We start from the raw sequence: 17583 nt of genomic DNA on the forward strand, positions 1-17583 counted from the left end.
AGATGGAGATCTAGAGATGGAGATCTAGAGATGGAGATCTAGAGATGGAGATCTAGAGATGGAGATCTAGAGATGGAGATCTAGAGATGGAGATCTAGAGATGGAGATCTAGAGATGGAGATCTAGAGATGGAGATCTAGAGATGGAGATCTAGAGATGGAGATCTAGAGATGGAGATCTAGAGATGGAGATCTAGAGATGGAGATCTAGAGATGGAGATCTAGAGATGGAGATCTAGAGATGGAGATCTAGAGATGGAGATCTAGAGATGGAGATCTAGAGATGGAGATCTAGAGATGGAGATCTAGAGATGGAGATCTAGAGATGGAGATCTAGAGATGGAGATCTAGAGATGGAGATCTAGAGATGGAGATCTAGAGATGGAGATCTAGAGATGGAGATCTAGAGATGGAGATCTAGAGATGGAGATCTAGAGATGGAGATCTAGAGATAGAGATCTAGAGATAGAGATCTAGAGATAGAGATCTAGAGATCTAGAGATAGAGATCTAGAGATAGAGATCTAGAGCTCTAGAGCTCTAGAGATCTAGAGATAGAGATCTAGAGATAGAGATCTAGAGATAGAGATCTAGAGATAGAGATCTAGAGATAGAGATCTAGAGATCTGGAGATAGAGATCTGGAGATAGAGATCTAGAGATAGAGATCTAGAGATAGAGATCTAGAGAGAGATCTAGAGATGGAGATCTAGAGACGGAGATCTAGAGACAGAGATCTAGAGACAGAGATCTAGAGACAGAGATCTAGAGACAGAGATCTAGAGACAGAGATCTAGAGACAGAGATCTAGAGACAGAGATCTAGAGACAGAGATCTAGAGACAGAGATCTAGAGATAGAGATCTAGAGATAGAGATCTAGAGATAGAGATCTAGATCTAGAGATAGAGATCTAGAGATAGAGATCTAGAGATCTAGAGATCGAGATCTAGAGATCGAGATCTAGAGATCGAGATCTAGAGATCGAGATCTAGAGATCGAGATCTAGAGATCTAGAGATAGAGATAGAGATCTAGAGATAGAGATCTAGAGATAGAGATCTAGAGATAGAGATCTAGAGATAGAGATCTAGAGATAGAGATCTAGAGATAGAGATCTAGAGAGAGAAAGAGATCTAGAGAGATTTGGAGAGAGAGATCTGGAGAGAGGGAGATCTAGAGAGAGAAAGAGTTCTAGAGAGAGAGAGAGATCGAGAGAGAGATCTAGAGAGAGATTTGGAGAGAGACATCTGGAGAGAGGGAGATCTAGAGAGAGAAAGAGTTTCAGAGAGAGAGCGATCTGGAGAGAGGGAGATCTAGAGAAAGAGTTTCAGAGAGAGATCTAGAGAGAGATTTGGAGAGAGATCTGGAGAGAGGGAGATCTAGAGAGAGAAAGAGAGTTCCAGAGAGAGATCTAGAGAGAATGAGAGAGAGATCTAGAGAGAGTGATTTAGAGAGAGAAAGATCTAGAGAGAGAATGAGAGAGAGAGATCTAGAGAGAGTGATCTAGAGAGAGACATCTGGAGAGAGAGATCTGGCGAGAGAGAGAGAGAGATCTAGAGAGAGATCTGGCGAGCGAGAGATCTGGCAAGAGAGAGATCTAGAGAGAGATCTGGAGAGAGAGATCTGGAGAGAGGGATCTACAGAGAGATCTAGAGAGAGATCTGGAGAGAGGGAGATCTAGAGGGAGAGATCTAGAGAGAGAATGAGAGAGAGATCTAGAGAGAGTGATCTAGAGAGAGAGATCTGGAGAGAGATCTGGCGAGAGAGATGTAGAGAGAGATATCTGGAGAGAGAGAGATCTAGAGAGAGATCTGGCGAGAGAGAGATCTGGAGAGAGAGATCTAGAGAGAGATCTGGAGAGAGATCTGGAAAGAGAGATCTGGAGAGAGAGAGAGGGATCTACAGAGAGATCTAGAGAGAGAGATCAGGAGAGAGAGAGAGATCTAGAGGGAGAGATCTAGAGAGAGAGAGATCTAGAGAGAGAGAGAGAGATCTAGAGAGAGAGAGATCTAGAGAGAGAGAGATCTAGAGAGAGAAAAATCTAGAGAGAGAGAGATTTAGAGAGGGAGGGAGAGATCTAGAGAGTGAGAGAGATCTGGAGAGGGAGATCTAGAGTGAGAGAGAGAGATCTGGGGAGAGATCTAGAGTGAGAGGGAGATCTGGAGAGAGTTCTAGAGAGAGAGAGAGATCTGGAGCGAGAGATCTGGAGAGAGGGAGATCTAGTGAGAGAGAGATCTGGAGAGAGATCTAGAGTGAGAGGGAGATCTGGAGAGTTCTAGAGAGAGAGAGAGATCTGGAGCGAGAGATCTGGAGAGGGGGAGATCTAGAGAGAGAGAGTGATCTACCAGAGAGAGAGAGAGAGATCTAGAGAGAGATCTGGAGAGAGATATGGAGAGAGAGGGATCTAGAGAGAGAAAGAGTTCTGGAGAGGGAGATCTGCAGAGAGAGATCTGGAGAGAGAGATCTAGAGAGAGAGAGATCTAGAGAGAGAGACAGAGAGATCTAGAGAGAGACAGAGATCTAGAGAGAGAGACAGAGATATCTAGAGAGGGAGAGACAGATAGATCTAGAGAGAGATCTAGAGAGAGAGAGATCTAGAGAGAGAAAAATCTAGAGAGAGAGATCTAGAGAGGGAGAGAGCTCTAGAGAGAGAGAGATCTAGAGAGAGTGAGAGAGATCTGGAGAGAGAGATCTAGTGAGAGAGAGATCTGGGGAGAGATCTAGAGTGAGAGATTGAGAGGGAGATCTGGAGAGAGTTCTAGAGAGAGAGAGAGAGAGATCTGGAGCGAGAGATCTGGAGAGAGGGAGATCTAGTGAGAGAGATCTCGAGAGAGATCTAGAGTGAGAGAGTGAGAGGGAGATCTGGAGAGTTCTAGAGAGAGAGAGAGATCTGAGCGAGAGATCTGGAGAGAGGGAGATCTAGAGAGAGAGATCTACCAGAGAGAGAGAGAGATCTAGAGAGAGATCTGGAGAGAGATATGGAGAGAGATATGGAGAGAGAGGGATCTAGAGAGAGAAAGAGTTCTGGAGAGGGAGATCTGCAGAGAGAGATCTGGAGAGAGGGATCTGGAGAGAGAGAGGGATCTAGAGAGAGAGAGAGATCTAGAGAGAGAGATCTAGAGAGAGAGATCTAGAGAGAGAGAGAGATCTAGAGAGAGAGAGATCTAGAGAGAGAGATCTAGAGAGAGAGACAGATCTAGAGAGAGAGATCTAGAGAGAGACAGAGAGATCTAGAGAGAGAGAGATCTAGAGAGAGACAGAGAGATCTAGAGAGAGAGACAGAGATCTAGAGAGAGAGACAGAGAGATCTAGAGAGGGAGAGACAGAGATCTAGAGAGAGAGAGAGATCTAGAGAGAGAGACAGAGAGATCTAGAGAGGGAGAGAGAGAGATCTAGAGAGAGAGAGAGATCTAGAGAGAAAGAGAGACAGGGAGATCTAGAGACAGAGATCTAGAGAGAGACAGAGAGATCGAGAGAGAGATCTAGAGAGAGAGATCTAGAGACAGAGAGAGACAGAGAGATCTAGAGAGAGAGACAGAGAGATCTAGAGACAGAGAGATCTAGAGAGAGACAGAGAGATCTAGAGGGAGATATATCTAGAGAGAGATACAGAGAGATCTAGAGAGAGAGACAGAGAGATCTAGAGAGAAACAGAGAGATCTAGAGAGAGACAGAGAGATCTAGAGGGAGATATATCTAGAGAGAGATACAGAGAGATCTAGAGAGAGAGACAGAGAGATCTAGAGAGAGACAGAGAGATCTAGAGAGAGAGACAGAGAGATCTAGAGAGAGACAGAGAGATCTAGAGAGAGACAGAGAGATCTAGAGAGACAGACAGAGAGAGACAGAGAGATCTAGAGAGAGACAGATAGATCTAGAGAGAGAAAGAGAGATCTAGAGAGACAGACAGAGAGATCTAGAGAGAGAGAGATCTAGAGAGAGACAGAGAGATCTAGAGAGAGACAGAGAGATCTAGAGAGAGAGACAGAGAGATCTAGAGAGAGACAGATAGATCTATCTATCTAGAGAGACAGAGAGATCTATCAATATAGAGACAGACAGAGAGATCTAGAGAGAGACAGAGAGATCTAGAGAGAGACAGAGAGATCTAGAGAGAGACAGAGAGATCTATCTATCTAGAGAGAGACAGAGAGATCTATCTATCTAGAGAGAGACAGAGAGATCTAGAGACAGAGAGATCTAGAGAGAGACAGAGAGATCTATCTATCTAGAGAGAGACAGAGAGATCTAGAGAGAGAGAGACAGAGAGATCTATCTATCTAGAGAGACAGAGATCTATCAATAGAGACAGAAAGAGAGATGTATCTATCTAGAGAGAGACAGAGAGATGTATCTATCTAGAGAGAGACAGAGAGATGTATCTATCTAGAGAGAGACAGAGAGAGAGACAGACAGAGAGACAGACAGAGAGACAGACAGAGAGACAGAGAAAGAGAGGCAGAGAGAGAGACAGAGACAGTGACAGAGAAACATACCTTGTTTCGTCATCATTCCACGCAATTCTCATTCCTTTCCCTCCTCCCCCTGCAGATGCCTTTATCATTACTGGGTAGCCTAGATGCAACAACAAAAAAATCAATACATCAAAGTTAAATTTTTCTTAAACACAAGCATTCAAACATTTCCAGTGTTTGTGCACAGGTCAAAAGGTCTAAAAAATAGCCTGGCACCGTAAGGTAAATTTCTTACATTTACGACCCTCTATATCCAAACAAGTTGATTGAAAAACTATAACTAAAACAAGAATCAAATTCACGTTCTTTGTCCCTTGGAAGCACACTTCAGTAAATGTTTGGATCAAACCAATAGGAAAGACTACTAACCAGCTGACCCACTGTCGTCTATGTGCTCAATTCACTCAGTTCGCCGCTTGGCCAGTTGGAAAAAAATGGAGGTTTATATCATTAGTGTTCTTGTTGTTCCAAATTCCTACACAACACGTTTTAACTATTTTTTAAAGAAACAATTGATGTTCTTGGAGGGAAAAAAATAAAAAATTCACCACAGTAATGAAATTAAACGCCTGACAGCCCACCACTGCTTTTCACTGACTGCAATTTTCCTGATATACAGTGGATGTAAAGAGAAGTTGGAGCAACAGTAGCACACAGTCTCATTGTTCGCTACTAAGGGCTCACTTCCCTGAAGACCATACCAGCAGGATCGTTGCACTTGAAATGACAGAAGCACTGGGTTCCTGGGGGCTGACCGAAGACAAACAAGTATACATAACAACTGACTGGGGGAAAACATAATAAAGGCCACTTCACTCAAGAAATGGACATGGCTGCAGTGCTGTGTACATAGACTACACAGTGCTATTAGTAGGTATTTAAGTCGTATAAAAAGATGTTAATCTACTTAATTCAAGGATGATTTTCATGACTTATTTTAAATTCCCCTAGGTCCTGCTGAGAGGAAAACTGGAAGAGGCTGGAGTAAGGAACCACCTAGCCGCATGAATCATCGACTTCCTCACTGACAGACCACAATATGTGAGACTCCAGGACTGTACGTCTGATGTGGTAGCTTGCAGCACGGGGGCCCAAGGCACAGTGCTCTCCCCACTCCTCTTCTCCCTCTACACATCAGACTTCAAACATAATACAGACACCTGCCACCTCCAGAAGTTCTCTGACGACACCACTATTGTTGGACGAGTGACGGACGGGAACGACCTGGAGTACAGGGGAGTCATCACAGCCTTTGTTTGTTGACTGGTGTAGGCAAAACCACCTCTACATCAACAGCAGTAAGACAAAGTGTTGGGGTTATTCTGGGATACTATTATATATGTGTGAATTTTAATTATTTTTGTATAAGAGTTTCTTTAATTTGGGACTGGGGCAAGCTCGAGATCACTCTCCAGGACAGCTGGCTCCAGCTAGAGACTTAACATTTCACCGAGTCCTCGCTCCGAGGACTGATTACTGGAAGATACGCCTCGACCCTTTCCCCAGATACAAGTTCGCAATGAAGATCTGTGAAGGACGCTTAAATTGTTGTTGATTCAGCGGATGGCTATCAATCAACCTCCGGGATTACTCGCCTATGTTTTTCAAATTATGACGCTCGGTTCGCTTGATATGGAATTGTTTTGGCGAATGGAGGCTTGTTTGTTTACTTTCCAATGGAGTTGTTTTTGAGTTCCGACCTTAGTTGTTATTAATGAATACCTGATATGCGATTATTGTTGCAGTTGTTTTTTTGCTTACGCAGTCGGATCGAATCGATAACCTTGTGATTGTTTTGATTTGAGGCCTTAAATGGGCAGGAGAAAATGCCGCTCGGGAGAATAGCCTGGTGGCGAGGACGAGGCCAGGGGATTGATTCTCCTAGCAAGTTTGTAGCTAGAATATGTCAATGATGTCTCACTGTTTTGATTAAACTATACCTAATAATAAACGTATCACAAAGGAAATGATCATCGACTTTCGGAGGAATCCTCAACAGACCACTCAGGTGAACATCCAGGGTGCAGACATTGAAATCGTGGAGAATTTTAAGTACCTGGGTGTTCACCTCAACAGCAAACTAGACTGGTCCACAAACATAGATGCCCTGTATAAAAGGGGCCATAGCCGCCTCTACCTACTGGAGTGTGCAGGACACTGCTAAGGACTTTCTACGACACTGTGGTGGCATCTACAGTGTTTTATGCAGTGGTCTGTTGGGGATGCGGAAGCACAGAGAGGGACAGGAACAGGCTGAATAAGCTGGTCAGGAGGGCCAGCTCAGTTCTGGGGTGTCCTTTGGAGAGCGGAGGATGCTGACCAGGATGATGCACATCATAAACAGCACCTCCCACTCCCTATATGAGTCTGCGGAGTCCCTTCGAAGCTCTTTCAGCAATAGACTGCTGCACCCTCATTGCAGGAAGGAGCGCTTCCGCAAATCCTTCCTCCCATCAGCTGTCAGGCTCTTTAACAAAAAAAATGGCTGTGTTAAGACCTACCGTATGCATGCATGTACATCTGTGTATGTATGTATATATGTGCTTATATATATATATGTATGTGTATGTATGTATATATGTGTATGTACACGTATGTGTGTGTAAATGTATATATATATATACAGTGGTACCTCGTCATACGACCGCTCGTCATACAAAATGCTCGTCTTACGGGGGAAATTTCGATCGAATAATTCGCCCGTGATGCGGTCAAAATTTCGTGATGCGACCAAGCCAGGTCTTTTTTGCATATCTTTCGTGTATAACAATATTTACGAGCACGGAACGATTAATTCAAACGAGTTCCTCCTCGGACCAGGAAACGCACAACGCGTATGCAAAAAGAAGGCTTTCTGGGTAATGAAGTATTCTCCTGCAGACAACACCCATAGGCAATGGCAACCTTTCTCAGAATAAAACTTCATTACCCACAATCAATACGTGGGAAGCTCAGCTGTCATTTCCTGTTGTTCTTTCTTAGGAATGGTCCCGCGATCGTCCCTTAAAGACTATTTCTCGTTGGCAAGTGGTCGTGCGTTATCCTATTGTGAGGACATTTGTGTGCATCATTTTGGGAATATTTTGAAGGCAATACAACAGCAAACAGTCCATCGATAGCGAACGTGAGCGCGTAGGCGTGGCAAACCGCCAACCCGAAAAACGAAGGTAACAAAAGATTACAACAAAATTAGAATTCAGTTGTGTAAAGTTACATTAAACGTATGTTTGCTGTCTGTATATATTAATCCAAGTTAATTTAAATTTGTTTGTTCCGTTTACGAGTGCGTTGTCGTGGAAAAAAACGAACCCCACCCCCTCGCGCCCCCAAACGTCTGTCTCCCGTCGGCGAAATCTGCCCAATTTTAGTTAGATTAAACACATTTTATTACTATTAAACCACTAGTTATGTGGTACTTTGTTAATAAATGGCGAATTAGAAGAAATAAAACATTTTTTCCAATCCAATATCCTGTTTTTGGTGGTTTTTCAGAGGGCTGGAACGAATTAATTTGTTTTCCATTCATTTCAATGGAAAACATCCGCTCGAGTTACGAGAATCTCGTCATACGAGCTCAGTTCCGGAACGGATTAAGCTCGTATCTCGAGGTACCACTGTACTGTATTTTCACGACTATATGGCGCATCGTATTTTTAGCCGCAGTGTCAGTAACGAGTGCTATTTCTGTATTTTAAACACACAAAGGACGCATATATATTATATATGAATATTGAACCGCAATAGCTCTGGCTACTAGAAGCAGCCCCAGACTCTATTTCCGGTTCCGGTGCGCAGTGACTGCTGGGATATATAGTTCTTGCACGATATATACGTTCGTCCAGGCGGCCACAATCCATTCGCAAATAGTAGCCAGCTTGTAGGTAGCGTAACTATTCCGGGGCTGTGTTCCATGCTTCACAAGGCTGTGTTGATGCCGATCGCCAGGCCACAATCCATTCGCAAATAGTAGCTAGCTAGTAGCTAGCGTAACTAGCCCGGGGCTGTGTTCCATGCTTCGCAAGGCTGTGTTGATGCCGATCGCCAGGCCACAATCCATTTGCAAATAGTAGCTAGCGTAACTAGCCCGGCGCTGCCTGCCACCCTTCGTCAAGCTGTGCTGATGTCGATGTATACAGGCCACAATCCATTGGGTGTATTGACAAAAGAACTATATATCCCAGCAGTCACTGCGCAGTACTTTTTCTACGGGGAAAACAGTAGAGTCGGGGGCTGCTTGCCGTAGTTGTGAGAGATGGTGTACCCTATCGACTGATTTATTTTATTTTATCGTGATAACAATTGTAGTATTGGTCCATATATAAAGCGCACTGGATTATAAGGCGCACTGTCTATTTTGGAGAAAATTTAAGACTTTTATGTGCGCCTTATAGTCGTGAAAATACGGTATATATTTCAGCAACACGCTTATTTATTTAAATGTTTATTCATGTATTTATTTATTAATGTACTTATTACCGACCTATTTATGTCTAAAATGCCTTTCCTATTTCTGCATCCTCACCCTCGCTACTGTGACAACGAAATTTCCCGAATACGAGATGAATAAAGTTTTCCAAAAAAAAAGTGAAATAGATGAAACAAACTGATTTAAACATTGATAAGTTCATGTCAGGATTATATTTCATATCATTATACATTCTCTTGCAACGAAGAATATGCTTTGCTTTACTGTTAAACATACTTTGCTCATCATTAGAATCATGCTTGAAACTAAGTAAAAGCCTTGCTCCTGAAAACCTTGGTTAGACAAAGCAAAGAGTACCCAGAAGGCCTTGCATTGCTGGGAATTTGGTCTGGGATCCACCACAAAAGCTGCACAAGGCTTCCTGACTTTCATCTTTTTTGACTGCAGATATAATCAACGCACATGCACGGTCAGACGTCTCACTTGTGTTTCTACCCCTCTCCTTAGAGTTGAGACATACATTGTAATAAGGGCCCTCAAATTTAATACATCAACAGAACGGAGTTGAGAAGTTCTCTTGACGGTCCTTCTCCATGTAAGTAAAAAATCACTATGGGTGATACAGTGACACCTTGCTACTTCGCGCTTCAGGTATCGCTGCTTCAGTACATCGTGGATAATTTAAAAAAATCATTCATTGATCTTCCATACCGCCCATCCTCAAAAGAGATGTGGGGGTTGCTGGAGCCTAACCCAGCTGTCTTTGGGCGAAAGGCAGACTACACCCTAGACTGGTTGCCAGTCAGTCATAGGGCACACAGAGAGACAAAAGACGATCCGTACTCCCAATCGTACCGCTGCCTGCGGGAATCGAGCCCGCGTTTGCTCACAACGAAGTCAGGCAAGTGAACCTCTACACCACAAGGCGGCTTATTTTTTATTTTTTCAAGTTCATAAAAATGTGAAAATCCACGCTGAAAAATGCAAGCGGAAGCAACTCCCGTCTTCCGCTTACTACTAGGACTCAGTTGTTTATTGTCTCTGTTGCATATGTATTTTCTGTTTTTGTGTCAATAGAAAAGTCGCTTAGTTTCAAAGGATGCGCTTCTATGGTTGTGCAAGCATTACACACAAATTAGCATGCATGCTAGCATATTTTTTAAAAACAGGAGCAAAATTGAGTTTGATTTTGTTGTATTGACGTAATGTGAATTCATGAAAATATAAATCAATCCAAGACAGACTGCACCACTGATTCCACATTTTGACCTATGGTGGTGGTGTGGTGCAAATACATTTTATGACTCCTGTCAAAAAGCAACAGGACTAAGTGTTTTGGTTTCACTGCTCTTGCCAGTATCTGTTTATTCATCTACAATCGAGGAGATAAAAATGGCGGCCCAGCATTTCGGTGTGGCGGCTGGCCTCTCCTGACGGCGTTGAGACTCATGGCTTTCCAGGACCGCATAGCGATTGATATGCTTCTGGCGGAAGAAGGGGACATGTGCAATGTTTGAATGTTGCACCTTTATACCCAACAACACGTCACCCGATGGGTCTCTAACCAGAGACCATTGAAGGCCTGCAGACCCTGAAATAGAATATGAAGAGGATTTCTGGAGTGGAACTGTCCACCTGGGCAGACTTGTGGGATAAGACCTTCGGCAAGTATAAAGATTTAGCCTTTTCTGTGGTGATCTCAATGGCTGTTTTTGCTACTACTTTGACATTGTGTAGGTGTTGTCTTATCCCCTGCTTACGCTCTTTGTTAAACCGACTTATACTCCTGCAATTGCGCCTACAAATTCCAAATTGCAAGAATTGTGTCCACTTATTACACAGCCTCCTGGTGAGAGCATTGATGTCCAGGACTATGATTAATATGAAAAGGAAATGGACGTGAAGGGAAGTAACATTTAATATTGGATTGGATAACTTTATTCAGCCCGTATTCGGGAAATTTCGTTGTCACAGTAGCAAGAGGGTGATGATGCAGGAATAGGAAAAGATGTGTAGGAGAAATAGTAAAATAACAAAAAATAAAGTTGTTAACTACCAAGGGAGTCTGTTTTGTCGAGCAGGGAAACGCCTTGGCCAGATCACTGATGCATGCAGAAGCCATGAAAAAGAATAGCCAGGAGCACGACCAGGCCCCCCATGACCCAGGGACGACGGACACGAGATGATGGACGGCTGACAGGACGGAACAGGTTAGGCCTTTTTTGTCCTAAAGTTGTATAATGGTGCTTGCAGGAGAGAGAGACTTCAGCATGGTATCACATCTCTGCTAAGACTAAGATCGTATAGTATTGCTCCAGCACGCTGTATTTGATTTCCTTGTATTGGAAAATAAATTGTTTAGATTGGAATGTGTTGTTTGGAGTCCTTTTCAAAAACAATCATGCAAGGAACTTTAGGGAAAAACAAGAGTCCCTTTATACGAGAATGATATTGTTCTTCCTTTTTCCGACCTTATCTGCAAGTTAGGTGAATTTGGGTAAAGAGCAGTCCCACAAATTTCCCCCAAGTGTATTTATGTTTGTCATAAAAATGAATGAATAAAATATACTGTAAAACCCAGTGGTGTGCCGTCAGGGCCTTCAAGGCCTCTCTGCTGGCCTAAGAAATATCTGAATCACAGACTGATGTTAATTATATTTTGTCCATGAATACTTATTAAATAATTCCAAATTGTCTGTTAGCTTCCTTTCATTGCTTTTCCCCCTGGTTGCACTGCTTCCAGATGTGTGTTTTCATATTGAAGCATTTAACCAATCACATTTCAGCTATTATTTGTTGCCAGGGTCAGAAATCTGCCTCAAGACCTTCACAATCAGTTCTGCAGGCTCTGCTGCATTAAACAAGCGTCAATAAGACTGTTGCTTTAACCAATCAGATTTCAAGTTGGCAACACCAAAATGCCTTCTCTCAGACGTAGGGATACGACATTGCCTTCTCGCAGGCGTAGGGATACGTCATTGCCTTCTCGCAGGCGTAGGGATACGTCATTGCCTTCTCGCAGGCGTAGGGATACGTCATCGCTTTCACCAACTATGATTGGCTAGTGATAGAGTGGACTAGCCAGAGCTACCAAACTGTATCTGAGCGAGCTGCACAAGCAAATATATTGTTGTGTTGATTTAAAGCCATTTTTAAGACAGACTTGTCAAGAAAAAAAAGCTAGACATCATTAAGAAAGGTCGGACAACTCCAAAGCAAGCAAGCCTGTCACAACCGGGAACGCACATTTTCAGCACTAAATCGAATAAAAACGTATGCCAGAAATACGACAGGACAGGCTCGACTTTCAGCATTAGCTTCAATGGCGATAGAAAAGAAGGAAGAAAGAAAGGAGGATGGATGTATACAGTTAAAAAGGATTTTTGGTGAGTAAAATATGGCTTTATTCCTAAATAATATTTCAATTGTATGAGGTTATTATTGATTATTTTTTGTGTCGCAGCTGTAGCTGCAGTAGAGGTTTTATAGCCATAAAATAGTTTTTGCTGAAGCAGTCACTAGGAAATGCACGGACCGCCACTGGTAAAACCTCTATTTGAGCGGCACCTCTATTTGAACAGCACCCTAATAAAACGGCACCTTGGTGGAAGAATTGAAAAATAAAACGGCACCCTCTAATTCAGGGGTCCCCAAACCGGTCCTCGAGGGCCGCTGTGGGTGCAGGTTTTTGTTCCAACCGATCCAGCACAGACATTTTGACCAATGAGATTTCTGCAGAAAACAAGAAGCACCTGACTGCAATCCACTGATTGCCCTTGTAGGACACCTGATTGGTGAAAAAAGGTTTCCTCTTTCTGGGTTGGAATGAAAACCCGCACCCACTGCAGCCCTTTGCGGAATAGTTTGGAGACCACAGCTCTAATTGAATGGCACCTCTAATTGAACGTCACTACGGGAAAATTTCAAAAAATAGAGCGGCATGCCGGTGACATAGAGGTTTTTCCTCAACCTGAGGTGGGTCAGATGGCAAGAGCCTTCTTGCCTGGGATTCATACTGTTGTCACATTAGCGATGCCAGCAAGAAGCAATTGAAGAAGCTCCATATTGATGTGGCCGTGATTCCAGGAGGTTTATACAGGCCCCCGAGGTCTACTGGAACGCCCCATTCAAGGCCAAAGTCCGACAGTTCTACGAGAAATGGATCTTGCACGGCAAGAAGAGCTACACAAAATTTGGCAACATGCGAGCATCAACCACTCTCAACGGCTCTAAGGATTGCCAGATCCATTGTTTCCGGTCAGACGGCCCGATTCAAACTGGTTTGCAACTTCTCCAGCAAGCGCGAGCAAATGCTGGCGACGATGAACGGGAACTCACTCAGACACTCAACGCTGATGCGGAAAGTGATGTGAATGACGAGGACAGCTACAACAGCGACGTGTCACTTGATTTTCACCATTGAATTTACTTACCAATAATCGCCTTGTATTTGTGCCTTTTATTAAATAAATATGTATATGTTACCTAGTTTCTCTTTTCATCCATCAAATTTATTCTTCTCAAAATTCTGACCAGCTAGTCAAAAAATAGAGCGGCTCCTTCTAATTGAACGGCACTACGGGGGAAATTTTGAAAAATAGAACGGCATGCCATTAAAAGAGGCTTTACGGTAACTGCAAGGAAGTGTCATTAGGTACATTAGATTATGTGCAAATTTATAATAAACGGGGAAAGTCAGGATTTTCTTTCATATTATTATACATTTGCTTCCAATGAAGAATACGCTTTGCTTTACTATTGAACTTACTTTCTCATCATTATTAGAATCATGCTTGCAACGACGTAAAAGCTTTCCTTCTGAAAACCTTGTTTAGACAAAACAAAAAGGAGCCAGAATGCCCTGCATTGCTGGGAATCTGGTCTGGGAACTGCACCTGCACTCACCACAGACGGTCCACAAGTCTTCCTGATATTTGTCTGTTTTGTCTACAGCTATATCAACGCACATGCACGCTCAGACGTCTCACTTGTGTTTCCACCCCTCTCCTTAGAGTAGAGATCTACATTGTAATCAGGTCCCTCAAATTTAATAAAACAACAGTGCAACAAATGCAAATGCCATGGAACACACTTTTACTTCTAGTTTAATTTTAAATAATTTCCCATTATTTTAGGAAATATATATTCAAAATGATTTGCTGAGAACCTTAATTCAAAGATTAATCTCAACGTTTTCTATGCTGGTGTAAATTTTCTGGAGTAGGATTTCTGGATTTACAATTTCATTACAGTAGTACTTACTGTTACTACTACTTTATTTTCTCTATTTCTTCTGTCACGTACTGTTCTGCGTGATCTCCAAATGGCTACTACTTTAAACGCAAGGATAAAATAAAACATATAAAAAATTGGCAGCACATTGTAGTACGTATTTAGAAATATGTCCAGCGGGGGCCAGTACATGCCCTTGTTATTCCTAAATTAATGTTATCTGTAACGGGCCGTATATGGCCCGCGGTCCGAGGTGGAAAAACATGTACACACACGATCCGAGGGCGGGGCGAGCGCGCAAATCCCGTTTCGGCGAAACGTACATTCGGCCAAACGTTCATTCGGCCGAACGGCCGTTCGGCGAAACGTCGATTCGGCGACCTGTCCGTCGGCCAAACGTCCGTCGGCCAAACGTCTTTCGGCGAATCATCCGAGTACCCCAGCTGGCAAGATAGGGATGTTGCAGAATCAGTGAACAAGGCCTTAAGGCCATTTTTGGAATTCACATACAGTGGTACCTCCAGATACAAGCTTAATGCGTTCCGGGACTGGGCTCGTATGTCGATTTTCTCGTAACTCAAACGAACGTTTCCCATAGAAATGAACTAAAAACAAATTAATTTGTTCCAACCCTCTGAAAAAACACCAAAAGCAGGATATTGGATGGGAAAACATTTTTATTTGTTCTAATTTGCTATCTATTAACAAAGTAACAAATAACTAATGGTTTCATAGAACTAAAATGTGTTTAATAGAACTAAAATTAGACGGATTTCGCGGAAGGGAGTGACAAAGAGAGAAAGGGGAGTTTTTGCACGGCAACGCGCTCGTAACATTACAAACAAATTTAAATGAACTTGGATTACGATGCAGACACACAAAAAAATAAATTTAATCTAACCTTACACTAAACTTAAGTCTAATTTTGTTTTAAATTTTGATACCTTTCTTCTCCCGGGTTGGCTCTATTTGCCCCGCCTCCGCCCTGACTTTCAGATGCAACCTATCGATAAAATTCCCAAAATGATGCACACAAATATCCTCACAATAGGATAACGCACGACCACTTGCCAACTTGCCCTGGAAGTAGTAATCCTCTCGTATTAGCGAACAAGCTCCGCCATTTGCACTGACTAACGGGGAAAAAAAAACACTGAAAATAATAAAACGCTCCGCCCAGTGCTCGTAGAGACATTGCACAAGGGAGTTGCGACCAGAGAGACATTACACGAGGGAGTTGCGACCAGAAAAACAGTGCCCATGATGTTTTTATGAGCAGCCTCTCGCGTCCGCTGTATGCTCGTATATCAAAATTTGTCTCGTATCTCAAGACAAATATTTGCCCGAAATTTTACTTGTATCTCAAATTGCTCGGATGTCGGGGCACTCGTATGTCAAGGTATTACTGTACCAAGGATCTCTACTTTGTCCTCTGACCAATTGTTGTCGCACCTGACCTCATTGGCCCTTCCCACAGGTGGTGAGCCCAAGGGAATGGGAACCAACGTAGCCTCTTCACACTGTGCCATACCGGGCCCTATGGGTGCAGGCCCGGGAACCAGGTGCTCGCCATCATGCCTCAAATCCAGGCCTGGCTCCAGAAAGGGGCCCCGGTGTCCCGCCTCCGGGCGAGGGAAAATGCTGTTCAATAATGTTCATCATAGGAGGTGTTCTTAGTCATTCTTTGTGTGGTCCCTCACCTCGGACCAGTTTCCCATGGGTGACCCTACCAAGGGCACAGAGCCCCAGACAACATATAGCTCCTGGGATCATTGAGACACACAAACGCCACTGGACACGATAAAGTGATGACTCAAATATTTTCTTATCATTGAAATAAACTTTTCTCCCCTTTGAATGTCCCATGTTTGTTGCTCCCTGACCAAGTCTAAAGAAGCAGTTATATGGCATTGAAGGAGATGGTCTTTGAATTTGTTTTTGAAACTCTTTTCCCACAGATGCCATGTGATGGTTATTGCTCTGGAATTGCCACTAGTAAGGATGTTCAAAAATAGAAAAATCATCAGGAAGACCTGACCCTGAAAATCCCTTAGATATAATGAGAATTTTGAGGCGATTTCGGCTTTTATAGCTTGTTGTCTTGACTTTGATCAGGTGATAACCTATTGCAGTTTATTATATTTGTCTCCTTGCTTTTACATATTATAGCTGTACTTAAAACTTCAACAAGGCAACTGGTTTTATTATTTTAACAAGGTCTGTATGTGTGTGTTGTGTGTGTGTGTGTGTGTGGTCTTTTTGCACGTAGACACACCGGCGCAGAAAGACAGTGTGCTGCACTGATTTTGTGAGCAGCCACCATGCTGTGAAACCTAGAGAAAGAAACAAATAGCCAATTTCTGTCATCTGCGTGGCTTGGAATACCACACAGTTTTATTTTCCCAACGCACAGGAGGGGCAGTCCTCTTGCTGGCTGGCTGTGTGGACAGTTGAGACGAGTTCCCAACCAGTCATCACCATAGGATGCTGTATTTAAACATAATTGCGGCAGGTTTGAAGTATCAAGATCAATGAATGTTTGAATCGTTGAATGAACGTATGTTTCCAACCTCTACTGAATCAATTGAATGATATAATATCATCATATAGCAAACCTCTAATTGTCTATAATACAATGTCCAGGATTTAGTGATATTCGTGCAAGTGATGACTTACCAATGTCTTGTGCAATTTTTACAGCTTCCTCTGGAGTCTAGAAAAAAGTGTTTTAATTATATAAAACAAATGAGAATGATCATTTTAAATAAAAATAAACACGAGTCACAACGAATGAAGATGAAAACACATTATTTAACAACAAAATGGATTTTAACTAGACTTGACGAAACTATTTATTCAAACAATAATGTGCAAATTAGAATCAGAAAAAAAAAAGTAATTTTACTATTAAAAATAATTTTACTATTAAAAATATTTTTTAATCAGATCAGTGGTTTTTCCATACCTTGACTACTCCATCAAATCCTGGAATTGTGTTGACCTTTGCAGCTTTAGCAATCAGTTTACTCTCAATTTTATCTCCCATGGCTTGGATAGCATCAGTGTCTGGCCCAATAAATGCAACACCTTGTTTTGCCTAAAAATAGCAAATTTAAATTAAAAATAATTGGAACACTTTAATAGAAATTAAGTTATTACTTAAATTTTTCGAGTAACTTGAATTAATATCTGCTTCTTTAAATTACTGCTTGTCGTTTGCTTGGGTATCGATCATTGGAAAACCTTTCTTTAGACTTTACTCCTATATTTACAGCAGTTGCTATGTTATCTTTATGACAAACTGCTTTCGCCCTTTTTTTACACATACAAACATCCCTCCCCTGTCCACCTTCTTCGAATCCCAGTGCCAAGGAAGGGCAAGTGATTATTTATTTGTCTATTTGTTGTTGTTAATGTGCTCTTCGTGTTGAGGCTTTAAATTTCATTATACTT

General features: G+C 42.4%; 1 protein-coding gene across 3 annotated transcripts in view; it reads right to left on the reverse strand.

Moving 5' to 3' along the window:
* Positions 1 to 17583, reverse strand: part of pcca (propionyl-CoA carboxylase subunit alpha) — a 139935-nt gene that overhangs the window by 65660 nt on the left and 56692 nt on the right. For all 3 annotated transcript variants that reach the window (XM_077613364.1, XM_077613363.1, XM_077613365.1), the window contains 3 exons: positions 17096 to 17227; positions 16807 to 16843; positions 4494 to 4572 (listed from right to left, as the gene is read on the reverse strand). In XM_077613364.1, coding sequence (XP_077469490.1) covers positions 4494 to 4572; positions 16807 to 16843; positions 17096 to 17227 — 248 coding nt within the window. The remainder of the gene's footprint in view (positions 1 to 4493; positions 4573 to 16806; positions 16844 to 17095; positions 17228 to 17583) is intronic.

This window comes from Stigmatopora argus, chromosome 11 (genome assembly GCF_051989625.1).
Source record: "Stigmatopora argus isolate UIUO_Sarg chromosome 11, RoL_Sarg_1.0, whole genome shotgun sequence".
NCBI classification, from domain to species: Eukaryota; Metazoa; Chordata; class Actinopteri; order Syngnathiformes; family Syngnathidae; genus Stigmatopora; species Stigmatopora argus.